Below are 14,723 nucleotides of genomic sequence, written 5' to 3' on the forward strand. Positions count from 1 at the left end.
ATAACCCCTTTCACAAAGAATAAATCTGGTACAGGTACGACAAATCCATCACATGGAATATATTCATGTAGTTATAATGGAGCATATGTACAAATAATATGTATTGTGTAAAAACAGGACTGATTTATAACTACAGGCAAGTGAAAGATAAATTCCTAACAACCATCATGTTAAACACGTGGAACCTCAGGTTTATGGTTCTTGGAGTTGTACAGGATGTCTCACCCTACGTTATGGTATTTCTGGGTTACAACTGTCATCATTCAATCCCTTGAGGCCGTTCTGTCATTACAAAGAGGTTGCTGGTAATATCTAACAGGATAAATTATGTATAACTGTATAGTTGATGGGATATTTTGGGATATTGCTAGTGTACCTATAATAGAGGACAAAACATAGTGCAAATATTGCTACTAAAATATAATGAATATTGCCGGTGATCAGACTGCACTCACATATTCCAGAATAATAATGCGTGTTATAGGTGCCTCCCCTTGGTAGAAATGGGGGGTGTGTTCCTTTAAAATTCCCTCCTCAAGTGATAGCCGATAGGGTATCCAGGTCAGCATAGAATCTCACAAACAGCAACCAAAGGAATACTTAAAGGCGATTTATTCACTTGAAAAAAGGTTGAATTGAATAAAATAATAAAAACAAATAAGAAAGAGATGCTGGTCCTACGCGTTTCGTCCTTCTACAGCAAGGACTTCCTCAGGGACCTCTTTCAGTAAATCAAATTTTACAGGTACAAATAACAGCATCCTAAAAACACTAACAATAAAAAGCTATTATATAGGGCTAAGCCCTCCAAGTCATTGGTGGAATAGTGGGTGTCTTCTCCATGCCTGCTTCCGATTCGCCGAAAAACTTCTTTTCAGGTGTAGCTGTTTAACCGCAATGAGAAAAGCCGGGTCCGTTCGGAACTCCAAACACTTCCGCATTCGTCATGCGCCACGTCGTACGTCTTACGTCACGTGTATAATTGCCGGTCACGTGATCTTTATGCGTTCCATGCTCGGGAAGCAAAGATGGCTGTGCGTTCCACAGCATTTATAACGGCTTAAAGAGACATCTAATGTATAATAAGGCACTAGAAATAAAAAACTGTTAGAATGTTTTCTTTGATCACATTGGAAAAAACCTTGATCTAAATATTGCATCCTCTAAATGAGATAATAATTTTAACCAGTTGAAAAGAATGAAAGGACTTCCCATCCAAGTCAATCATTCATTATATCAAGTATAATATTACTTAGTCATTAGTGATAATAATAAATGGATTTGTGCAATACCAATACTGTTAATTTTAATTTAATTATAATTTTACTTAATAACTAATGATACTGAATATAAATTCATACATTAGCAACAACATTTTTTTATATATATATCATATTAACCATCAACCATAATTACTTTGTCAATGATAATAGTGAATTAATATGTTAGTGACAATATTGTTATCATAATATCTATTAAAGTGACATTGTAGGATGAATTCACATTCTCAATTGTGAATTCATTTGAAATAAGTGACATAGAATGTCCTTTTTCCTAGATTCAAATTGCACATCCATATTGTGTAGAATAATTGAACAAATAATAAACCAATCAAAATTAAAATGACTATATCACCATTAATGTGAAGTGACATGAATATTCGTTTCTATATTCAATTACATATCCATATTGTGTAGAATCGTATAAAAGGTTGAACCTTTAATGTTCATTACAAAGGAAGGGGACATCAGAGATATACATTTTACTACTAAAATAGTGTTGTGTTTTACTGGATGTTCAAATTATATTACATTATATTTAGCTGTGTATTTGATTAAAGATATATACACTCAATTAATTCAAAAAACAGATGATATCCATGTCCACATTTAAACCCCTAGGCGTAAGAGTGCGCAACCTGTGAATCCAAAAAGATTCTCTTTGTGCCAATCTTTTCTCTTTATTGCCCCCTCTCCAGTGGGATTGGATTTGTTCTATCCCTATACAGCGTAGTCCCCCCCCTATACAGCGTAGTCCCCCCCCGTAGTGCCCATGCGGCAGACAATATGTTGGCCGCACAAAAAGATGTCTAAAAGTAAGACTCCTAGAACATATAAACAATATAAAGAAACGATTGGAGACCCACTCAGTCCCCCTCCATTGTAACAGTTGCCCGTCTTTTTGTTTGAAGGGACTACGCTGTATAGGGATAGAACAAATCCAATCCCACTGGAGAGGGGGCAATAAAGAGAAAAGATTGGCACAAAGAGAATCTTTTTGGATTCACAGGTTGCGCACTCTTACGCCTAGGGGTTTAAATGTGGACATGGATATCATCTGTTTTTTGAATTAATTGAGTGTATATATCTTTAATCAAATACACAGCTAAATATAATGTAATATAATTTGAACATCCAGTAAAACACAACACTATTTTAGTAGTAAAATGTATATCTCTGATGTCCCCTTCCTTTGTAATGAACATTAAAGGTTCAACCTTTTATACGATTCTACACAATATGGATATGTAATTGAATATAGAAACGAATATTCATGTCACTTCACATTAATGGTGATATAGTCATTTTAATTTTGATTGGTTTATTATTTGTTCAATTATTCTACACAATATGGATGTGCAATTTGAATCTAGGAAAAAGGACATTCTATGTCACTTATTTCAAATGAATTCACAATTGAGAATGTGAATTCATCCTACAATGTCACTTTAATAGATATTATGATAACAATATTGTCACTAACATATTAATTCACTATTATCATTGACAAAGTAATTATGGTTGATGGTTAATATGATATATATATAAAAAAATGTTGTTGCTAATGTATGAATTTATATTCAGTATCATTAGTTATTAAGTAAAATTATAATTAAATTAAAATTAACAGTATTGGTATTGCACAAATCCATTTATTATTATCACTAATGACTAAGTAATATTATACTTGATATAATGAATGATTGACTTGGATGGGAAGTCCTTTCATTCTTTTCAACTGGTTAAAATTATTATCTCATTTAGAGGATGCAATATTTAGATCAAGGTTTTTTCCAATGTGATCAAAGAAAACATTCTAACAGTTTTTTATTTCTAGTGCCTAAGTTATACATTAGATGTCTCTTTAAGCCGTTATAAATGCTGTGGAACGCACAGCCATCTTTGCTTCCCGAGCATGGAACGCATAAAGATCACGTGACCGGCAATTATACACGTGACGTAAGACGTACGACGTGGCGCATGACGAATGCGGAAGTGTTTGGAGTTCCGAACGGACCCGGCTTTTCTCATTGCGGTTAAACAGCTACACCTGAAAAGAAGTTTTTCGGCGAATCGGAAGCAGGCATGGAGAAGACACCCACTATTCCACCAATGACTTGGAGGGCTTAGCCCTATATAATAGCTTTTTATTGTTAGTGTTTTTAGGATGCTGTTATTTGTACCTGTAAAATTTGATTTACTGAAAGAGGTCCCTGAGGAAGTCCTTGCTGTAGAAGGACGAAACGCGTAGGACCAGCATCTCTTTCTTATTTGTTTTTATTATTTTATTCAATTCAACCTTTTTTCAAGTGAATAAATCGCCTTTAAGTATTCCTTTGGTTGCTGTTTGTGAGATTCTATGCTGACCTGGATACCCTATCGGCTATCACTTGAGGAGGGAATTTTAAAGGAACACACCCCCCATTTCTACCAAGGGGAGGCACCTATAACACGCATTATTATTCTGGAATATGTGAGTGCATTCTGATCACCGGCAATATTCATTATATTTTAGTAGCAATATTTGCACTATGTTTTGTCCTCTATTATAGGTACACAAGCAATATCCCAAAATATCCCATCAACTATACAGTCTTGCAATTTGGTTATCAGCTGGGAGATAACCCTGGGAGGCCGTGTACCTATCAGTTAAGTTAAAGTTTTTGTGTTTTTTATCACTTTTCCACGGGTGTCCGTGTTGTTTTGTTATAAATTATGTATAAGTTGGAGACGCCATTTACCTCCTCCATTGCACTGATAAGGTTCTGTGTGGACTTGTTGATCTCTCCTCCTGGTGCAATCATCCCACCGCCAGGAGTGAAAATAGCAGAAGCTGGACTTCTGTGTCCATCCACTTCTACATTGTAACTGGCTTTTACTGGACAGCACAGCTGATTGTGAAGGATAAAGTAGACCACAAAGACATAAAGGCCCTAGAATAAAAATTGTTAGATTGTTAGATCCTGTTGTACAGATGATAGTAACAAAAATAAATGAGAAAAAGTCAAGCATGTAGTAGAAAAGAGAGTTTACAAGTTGTTATTACTAGTTCATGTATATAGATGAATGCATAGAAGCTCAATTTATGGATGTAAGGAAGGGTGGGCGGATGATTGGACAGATGAATGATTGGACGGACAGATGGATGATTGGACGTTGGATGGATGATCAGCTGAATGCATATACACTACAACATAATGTGATGCATTGCATGAAAAGTTATTTTCAGCAGTTTGTAGATTTTGTGTGCTGCAGGAGGGTTGTCAATCAAACATGGGGGGATCCCCAAAAAGTGGCTTGCATAATTACTTCATTTTCTGACTGCAGCAAATGAATTCTACATAACATATCAGATTAGTTTTCATGTATTTCCCATATCTGCAAAGAAGGGATATTCCAGGAAAACATTGTGCTTCTGACAACACTGTCATAGGTTCGGTGGTGCATTGTGAAGTGTGTTGCAAGTAATTTTGTATCCTATCTTTCGGTTCTCTGTTAGATAGCTTGTGTTTGACCTTTCTCCAACTTGCATATGTGCTGACTCATTGACTGGGTATGTTTTAATGTGCCTTTTATAGTGCTTTACTGGCTTTTATCAGCCTTCTCTTCTCTGTCATGACCCATTCTGTGCTCGATTATGGAGATCAGGCCCGGACTGGCCATCGGGCACACCGGGCAAATGCCCGGTGGGCCGCGGTGGCCATGGGCCGAGGCCGGCAGGGGAAGGTCCCAGGATCTCCCCTGCCGTTCTATGCAGGGCCGGCACTATCTGAGCGCCGGCCCCGCTGTTTTCAATGAAGGGCCGGTGAGGAGATCAATGATCTCCCTCACCGGCCCACTTGGAAAGACATGCGGCTGGGGAGGGAGGGAGAGGACCCGGCGGAGCTCTATCTTGCAGCTCCGCCGGGTTCCTCTCGCGAGATCCGGCGCGTTGCCATGGCAACGACCGGATCTCGCGAGAGTGAACTCTAGCCTCGCAGGCTAAAGTTCACTCACCCACTGGACCGCCAGGGAAGATACCAGCGTGCCGGTCCCCTCTCCCACTCACCAGCGTGCCGGTCCCCCCCCCCCCACCTCCCAGGCTACAGGTAAGAAGGGAGGGGGGGCATAATGCTACATTTTATTTTACCCCCCCAACACTCAATCCCTTCTAACATTCACACACAGCACTCTCACTCCCATCACACACAGCACTCTCACTCCCATCACACACAGCACTCTCACTCCCATCACACTCAGCACTCTCACTCCCATCACTCTCACTCCCATCACACACAGCACTCTCACTCCCATCACTCTCACTCCCATCACTCTCACTCCCATCACACACAGCACTCTCACTCCCATCACACACAGCACTCTCACTCCCATCACACACAGCACTCTCACTCCCATCACTCTCACTCCCATCACACACAGCACTCTCACTCCCATCACACACAGCACTCTCACTCCCATCACACACAGCACTCTCACTCCCATCACTCTCACTCCCATCACACACAGCACTCTCACTCCCATCATTCTCACTCCCATCACACACAGCACTCTCAAACTCATCACATCACGTTCACACACAGCACTCTCACACACATCACACTCGGCACTCACACACATCATCCACAGCACTCTCACACACATCACACTCAGGACTCACACACACATCACACTCAGCACTATCACAAAACACATCATACACAGCACTATCACACACATCACACTCAGCACTCACCGCACATCATCCACAGCACTATCACACTCAGCACTCTCACACACATCACACTCAGCACTCTCACACACATCACACTCAGCACTCTCACACACATCACACTCAGCACTCTCACACACATCACACTCAGGACTCACACACACATCACACTCAGGACTCACACACACATCACACTCAGCACTATCACAAAACACATCATACACAGCACTCTCACACACATCACACTCAGCACTCTCACACACATCACACTCAGCACTCACGCACATCATCCACAGCACTATCACACTCAGCACTCTCACACACAGCACTCTCACACACCTCACACTCAGCACTATCACAAAACACATCACACACAGCACTCTCACTCCCATCATTCTCACTCCCATCACACACAGCACTCTCAAACTCATCACATCACTTTCACACACAGCACTCTCACACACATCACACTCGGCACTCACACACATCATCCACAGCACTATCACACTCAGCACTCTCACACACAGCACTCTCACACACATCACACTCAGCACTATCACAAAACACATCATACACAGCACTATCACACACATCACACTCAGCACTCACAGCACATCATCCACAGCACTATCACACTCAGCACTCTCACACACATCACACTCAGGACTCACACACACATCACACTCAGCACTATCACAAAACACATCATACACAGCACTCACACACACATCACACTCAGCACTCACGCACATCATCCACAGCACTATCACACTCAGCACTCTCACACACAGCACTCTCACACACATCACACTCAGCACTATCACAAAACACATCACACACAGCACTCACACACATAACACACAGCACTCTCACACACATCACACACAGCACTCTCACACATCATCCACAGCACTATCACACTCGGCACTCTCACACGCATTACCCTCAGCACTCACACACATCATCCACAGCACTATCACACTCAGGACTCACACACATCACACTCAGCACTATCACAAAACACATCATACACAGCACTCTCACACAGCACCCTCACACTGCACCCTCACACACATCATACACAGCATCCATTATACACACATACTGCACCCCTCACATACACACAGAACCTCCCCAACACACTGCACCACACACATACACAATACTTCCAAACATATATATATATATATGTATATATATATATATATATATATATATATATGTACACACGCACACTACATTCCTGACATACACACTCTGGATCCCCTATACACACACTAGATTCCTTGTAAGCAAACACATACTACACCCCTAAACACACACTCTCTACAAACACTACATCACATATACACACACACTATAGCCTGTATGCACACACTTGCTACATCCCCTATACACACATTCTCTACAGCCCCTAGCCACATATGCATTACATTACACCACAAACACAACACGACTAAAACCGACCTTATTACACAATACCACACCACAATCAGCTCACTCTATACACACACACACACAATCCCACAAGCAGGCTCCAAACACAGCACGATACTCTTTCCTGGCATTTTTGTCTCCTGGTATCCATTTATAGAGACACCAGAGACAAGTTGCAAGGAAACACAGTGCAAGCATGTTATTAAATTTGCTTGCACTGTGCAGAACAAATACAGGGCTTTTTTCTCATGCTAGAGATCTTTAGCAGAGCTCTGCGCATGGTCTGCCCTGGCCTGCACTTTGAGAAGGGGGCGTGTTTGTCGTTAGTGACGACAAAACACACCCTCTCTGCCCCGCCCCTTCTTAGTGGGCCGCTCTGATAAAAAAATGCCCGGGTCGAATTTTTATCCCAGTCCGGCCCTGATGGAGATCAACGAATATTCTGCAGGACAATGTCTCTGCTTCTGGCCATCTGCTCTTACCATGATAAAATTCCTAAAAATATAATTTTTCCTCGCACAACTCATTAGGATTTTAAAGATTACTCATATGTTATACTGTAGAGAATAAGACTTTCTATAATTAGAAATGTTAAATAAAGCCTCAAAGTTCCCCTAACAATATTTACACGTTTCCTCGTACACTGCAATTACACTGGTATCTACTTACAGACAGCAGCAGATTTCCCTGAAATTCTATTTTTATATAAGGCTCAAAGAAGAGGAGATTATTTACACACAGGTACTTTCCAGAGTGCATACAAACCTGTTGATTGTAAGCCGAGTAATGGCTATCATTAAGAATAATATGTCAGACCAACAGTGAAACTGAAAATAAATGAGTAATTTTTCATGTTGTCTCTAAGCATTGTGAAAGGTCAGAGTTTTGCCTGCAGCACAAACACCAGATATGTTCATATAATTCCAAATACTTAAGAGGAGACAGCTGGGGAACTTCTGTGCCTCCACTGCTTTTGTTTACTAATGTAAAAAAGAAATCTGTGCTTTCACTTTTAATTCTGCATTTGAACTCACAGCGATATAAGTATGTATTCAAAGTAAGAAAAGAAAATAATTACATGGGAGCTGATCCAGAATTCCCAAAACTAACATGAAGGGCCTGGTGGATTAGCTCCCAATAAAGTCCACTGCCACTCTCGCAGTAGATGGGGAATAACCCACAGTAATGTATAGGAAAATTTAAGGGACGCCCTACCTTTAATGATTCTAAGGGTAACAAAACAAATAGGTGGATAAAAAAAAATCAGTAAATAGGGAGAAACTAGAGTATACAGCTGGAAGGTGAATGAGAGAACCTAGGTCCGACAACAAAGACACATCAGGCTGAGGTGTCAAAACGTAAACCAAATGTCAGAACTAAAGCTCAGCACAACCCTAGCACGTATAACAGTGGCAGGTATAGCTAGGGGTAAAAGGGAGGGAGGTAGAAGGGGGCCAAGCCCCAGTAGTCACAAACTAACAAACCTCACAGGGTCTATCCCTATAATAGAACCAACAAACCTCTAAGGGTCTATCCCTATAATAGAACCAACAAACCTCTAAGGGTCTATCCCTATAATTGAACCAACATAGCTCTAAAGGATCTATCCCTATAATAGAACCAACAAACCTCTAAGGTTCTATCCCTATAATTGAACCAACAAACCTATAAGGATCTATCCCTATAATAGAACCAACAAACCTCTAAGGGTCTATCCCTATAATAGAACCAACAAACCTCTAAGGGTCTATCCCTATAATAGAACCAACAAACCTCTAAGGGTCTATCCCTATAATTGAACCAACATAGCTCTAAAGGATCTATCCCTATAATAGAACCAACAAACCTCTAAGGGTCTATCCCTATAATAGAACCAACAAACCTCTAAGGGTCTATCCCTATAATAGAACCAACAAACCTCTAAGGTTCTATCCCTATAATTGAACCAACAAACCTATAAGGATCTATCCCTATAATAGAACCAACAAACCTCTAAGGGTCTATCCCTATAATAGAACCAACAAACCTCTAAGGGTCTATCCCTATAATAGAACCAACAAACCTCTAAGGGTCTATCCCTATAATAGAACCAACAAACCTCTAAGAGTCTATCCCTATAATAGAGCCAACAAACCTCTAAAGGATCTATCCCTATAATAGAACCAACAAACCTCTAAGGGTCTATCCTTATAATAGAACCAACAAACCTCTAAAGGATCTATCCCTATAATAGAACCAACAAACCTCCAAGGATCTATCCCGATAATAGAACCAACAAACCTCCAAGGATCTATCCCGATAATAGAACCAACAAACCTCTAAGGGTCTATCCCTATAATAGAACCAACAAACCTCTAAGGGTCTATCCCTATAATAGAACCAACAAACCTCTAAGGATCTATCCTGATAATAGAACCAACAAACCTCTAAGGGTCTATCCTGATAAAAGAACCAACAAACCTCTAAGAAGTCTATCCCTGTAATAGAACAAACACATCTCTAAGGGTCTATCCCTATAATAGAACCAACAAACCTCTAAGAGTCTATCCCTATAATACCTCAGTACATGGATAACCCACTAATGCTTACCTGAACCAATCTCCCTGTCTGAAATAAAGTAAAAAACTAGTGCGTACTAAAGCTAAGTGCTCTGGCACTGCTCCTGACGACGGCATGCTGACACGCCCAAACGCGCATCAAGCTGCTTCTTTTTTGTTTTATCACTTCACTTGGTAGCACTTAGCTTTAGTTAGCACGTGTTACTTGTTAGAATTGGAAAACATATCCACAGCATACAAAAAGGATACGACAAACATAGTGTCTCCTGGCTGTCTTATTCTTCCTTTTCCCCTATTTTTATATTAGAATTGCTGCTATTGTAACTATTTATTCTAGAAGATTTTGCAAATATATCTGCACTTCCCCTTTGAGGGTTCGATTCAAATAAGTTGAAATATGTTTTGAAACTATAAAATTAATTGTGACATTTTTCAAAAACTCTACATACCTCAGGGATCTGCACTTTGGCCCATTCTCTTTAATATTTTATAAGTGATATTGCAGAAGGTCTTGATGGTAAGGTATGTCTTTTTTCTGATGATACTAAGATATGTAACAGGGTTGATGTTCCAGGAGGGATAAGCCAAATGGCAAATTATTTAGGTAAACTAGAAAAATGGTCAGAATTGTGGCAACTGACATTTAATGTGGATAAGTGCAAGATAATGCATCTTGGATGTAAAAACCCAAGGGCAGAGTACAGAATATTTGATAGAGTCCTAACTTCAACATCTGAGGAAAGAGATTTAGGGGTGGCTAATTTCTGATGACTTGCAGGTAGGCAGACAATGTAATGAAGCAGCAGGAAATGCTAGCAAAATGCTTGGTTGTATAGGGAGAGGTATTAGCAGTTGAAAGAGGGAAGTGCTCATGCCATTGTACAGAACACTGGTGAGACCTCACTTGGAGTATTGTACGCAGTACTGGAGACCGTATCTCCAGAAGGATATTGATACTTTAGAGAGAGTTCAGAGAAGGGCTACTAAACTGGTTCATGGACTGCAGGATAAAACTTACCAGGAAAGGTTAAAGGAACTTAACATGTATAGCTTGAAGGAAAGATAAGGCAGGGGGGATATGATGGAACCATTTAAATACATAAAGGGAATCAACACAGTAAAGGAGGAGACTATATTTAAAATAAAATCAACTACCACACCAAGAGGACATAGTCCTAAATTCGAGGGGCAAAGGTTTAAAAATAATCTCAGGAAGTATTGCTTTACTGAGAGGGTAGTGTACGCATGGAATAGCCTTCCAGCTGAAGTGGTAACACAGTGAGGGAGTTTAAGCATGCGTGGGATAGGCATAAGGCTATCCTAACTATAAGATAAGGCCAGGGACTAATGAAAGTATTTAGAACATTGGGCAGACTAGATGGGCCGAATGGTTCTTATCTGCCGTCACATTCTATGTTTCTATGTTTCTATATTGTCCTTCTCATAATTTCTCCAAAGTTTTTTCTATATTACAATTGCTGCTATTGCCTCAACTTAATCTAAAATATTTCAAACATAATGTGTTTATATAAGCTCTGCTGATTTAGAAACCTTGAAGAAACAGGTCAAAACATGTTTCAAAGTACATTGAGATATATTGTAACGATATTTAGGAAGATGTTATTGGAAACTATGATGCAGTCTGTTTTGCACTTTATATATTACAACAGTTGCAACCTTTCACTTTATATGATTGCAATTGTTTTTTATACGTCTTAATCCAAGTTCTCTTTCCTTTCTTTTCTTTTTAATTGATATATTGTCTGTACATTTTGGAGTCATATTTCATAACCTTATGCCCGTTATACATTTGCTTTGTCGAACTAATAGGAATATATTGAGACTCAAGTTTGGTCTGGGAAAAAAGAGCATCTACTACGGTCGAAGATTCAAAGGACGCAAGCAATGTAGAAAGATATGATGTCATTACCATCCCAGAAGGAGGTTTGACACTCACAGAAGCAACATATGAGCGCAATTAATTACAACACGACGGAGCTCCAGGTGAGAGAATCCGCCGTGGTTTCTCTCCACAGAAACTTGGTGGTAATTACGTCACAAAAGCTTAAACATCCGATTACTATTCCCTCATTAGAAGAGTATATAAGCAGATACAAGTGAACCAGTGACAACACATTGCTAATTACCATTAATAAATGTGTTATTTTATTATCCTGGATCCTGGTTTCATGAGCCTGCTTATACAGCAAGAGTGAATGCAGTCCCAAACTGCGTAACACGCTACCATAGAGCCATAGGGGCTCCATGTTTGTAAGTACAAAATTGTTACTGGAATTGTAATACTATTTTAAACTGTGCTACTCTATTTTTCATTTTATATGCTTCCCTTAGGAGTGGACGTTTGTTCCATATAGGGGTGGGTCGCCTTAACGGACCCGGAGGCTATCCACACTGGAGCTAGTTTATATAGCTCCTTGTTTGTTAGTGTTCTGTACATATACCTTATTTTTATTTAACTTCTGTTCTTTAGAATTCTGCACTATGTTATATTATTAATATTTCTTGGCATTCGGAGTACCACAAAGTCTAGCAGTACTCAGTTAACCATTTTTGAATGAGAAGTATACTTGACATTTTCATTTTAAGGACAGTTTTTCAACAATCAGCAGAGCCATATATATATATATATATATATATATATATATATATATATATATATATTTGTGTACGGGATTATGGAAGGGGCGCACATTAAAACTGTGTGTAATTTTAATATATGAGAGTCGGTTGAGGTGTGCCGAAACCGACGTGAGGTTAGGCCTGCAAAAGAGGGCCCACCCAGGTATAAAGATATATGAAAAGGGTGTGGTGGGAGGGAATTTCCGAAATCGTCGCAGACAGGTGAGTGGGGGGAACGCAGGGTTTAAATAGGCATTAAATCCCTCCCACAATTTCAGGCATAACGCCTTCTATTTGTGTACGGGATTATGGAAGGGGCGCACATTAAAACTGTGTGTAATTTTAATATATGAGAGTCGGTTGAGGTGTGCCGAAACCGACGTGAGGTTAGGCCTGCAAAAGAGGGCCAAAAAATGTGTGACATTTATTAGACATAACAAAACACTTAGACATATTATAGAAAGCGAGCCTGATTTCTTTCTGGATTTGGAATGAACCGGTTGTATGCCGAGGACTACCAGCGACCCATCTTCTCTACAAGATGAGTTGGAACTGGATGACTTGAGGCTGCTGAGGCGGCCCTAACACGGAATGAATGTACCGAGAAGGAACTTTGGATTGAGGCCAAGACTAACAAACAAGGAGCGAATGTATAGCATGAACTGTTTGAGAGATGTGCAAAAATTGTACGTGCAACCATTATAATCGGAACGCATTAGCATCTTGAAACCACATACAATACTTACACATATCGAAAGCCGTAGAGTACGTTTGCTTAGTATTAGTGGACAAATCTTACCTGCGTAGACTAACTACAGGCATGATTGATACCTTTTTTGACCTGCAGAGGAAATGTGGACTGCGTGTTCTTTTATTTCAACCGTTACGTTTAAGCAAGGTCCGACATCAGGACTTCGGAAGTGGCTAAAGCGGAGGAAACTGCAGGGGAACTTGAGACGTCAGGGTTAGTGTTTATTAAAGATAATACGATACCTGGAGCTATTTCTTGTAGCGTGCTGTGAGGAGGAAGGAAATGTAATAGGTTTAAATTATGCAAAACTCAGAAGCTCATTGAGCTTTCTCGTGTAGTTGAGCTGCTAGCTAATGGGAACCAATAGGTGAAGATAAGGACTATCCCGTAAGAGTTGAGGCCGTGCCAGTAGCCCTGTGTTTGAGAGAAGCCCTACCTACGATTTAGGCCATGTGGACTTGTACCATCTAAGCGTGGCAGGGTATAACCTCTTGTGGAAAAGTGATTAACCTGACCGAACACGTGCGATTACCTGCATTAAACCATAGCGAAAAAGGACTATAACAGGCGCCTGAAGAAACTGCCGTGACGTGAAACGAAGCATAGAATGCAAAAACCGTGACCCACCGTAGGGAAGTGTTTGCACGAGAGAGGAACCTGAAGAGGAGCTTTGACAAAATTTGAAGACGATATGTGTTCGTATAGCAAGTACCCTATAGCGGTTATTTGGTAGGCATGAGAACGTAAAGGATTGAACTACAGGATGCATGAGGTGTTACGCCTTGAATCTGAACATCCAGCATGACCGAAAGTAACTCCCGATGAGCTACTTAAGCTTACATAAAGAGAAGCGTGAACGACAACAAATGCGTGACGAATGAATTGACAGCGCATGGAGGACCCCGTGAATGTCGGGCGTGCAGACAAGTCCCTAATTAGCAGATAAGGATTCGAATAATATTAGTTTGGCCAAAAATGGAGGCGGAGTGATGCCTCGGTGTACGATATGAAACAGGTGGGAATTCCGTTCACCTGGTCCGATCAGATCGCTAAAGCTTGTCCTGCATAGCTCGTATAAGCGACGCCGACGTGAAAACTGAGTGATAGTATGAGTCGATAAACGGTAATTGAGAACACAGCGTACCAAAGTGCCGCCAAAACGTTGTGAACAAATAAACGGTATATCCGTGATACATGAGTCCAGAAGCAGTCACTGAACGTCACGTCAGCGCCTGGAGGACCCGACGATGGTCCGATACGAGGCCAAATCTGTGCGACGTGCAATGCGGAGGGCAACGTGAGACCCAACACACCAATTTGACGGAATATAAGCAAGAGATGCCCGAAAC

At 40.4% G+C, this 14,723-nt stretch overlaps 1 protein-coding gene across 1 annotated transcript in view; it reads right to left on the reverse strand.

The window, feature by feature from the left end:
* Positions 1-14,723, reverse strand: part of ADGRV1 (adhesion G protein-coupled receptor V1) — a 441,777-nt gene that overhangs the window by 2,726 nt on the left and 424,328 nt on the right. Inside the window, exon 87 of the mRNA XM_063456378.1 lies at positions 4,022-4,213. Coding sequence (XP_063312448.1) covers positions 4,022-4,213 — 192 coding nt within the window. The remainder of the gene's footprint in view (positions 1-4,021; positions 4,214-14,723) is intronic.

Source organism: Pelobates fuscus, chromosome 5 (assembly GCF_036172605.1).
Source record: "Pelobates fuscus isolate aPelFus1 chromosome 5, aPelFus1.pri, whole genome shotgun sequence".
Lineage (NCBI taxonomy): Eukaryota > Metazoa > Chordata > Amphibia > Anura > Pelobatidae > Pelobates > Pelobates fuscus.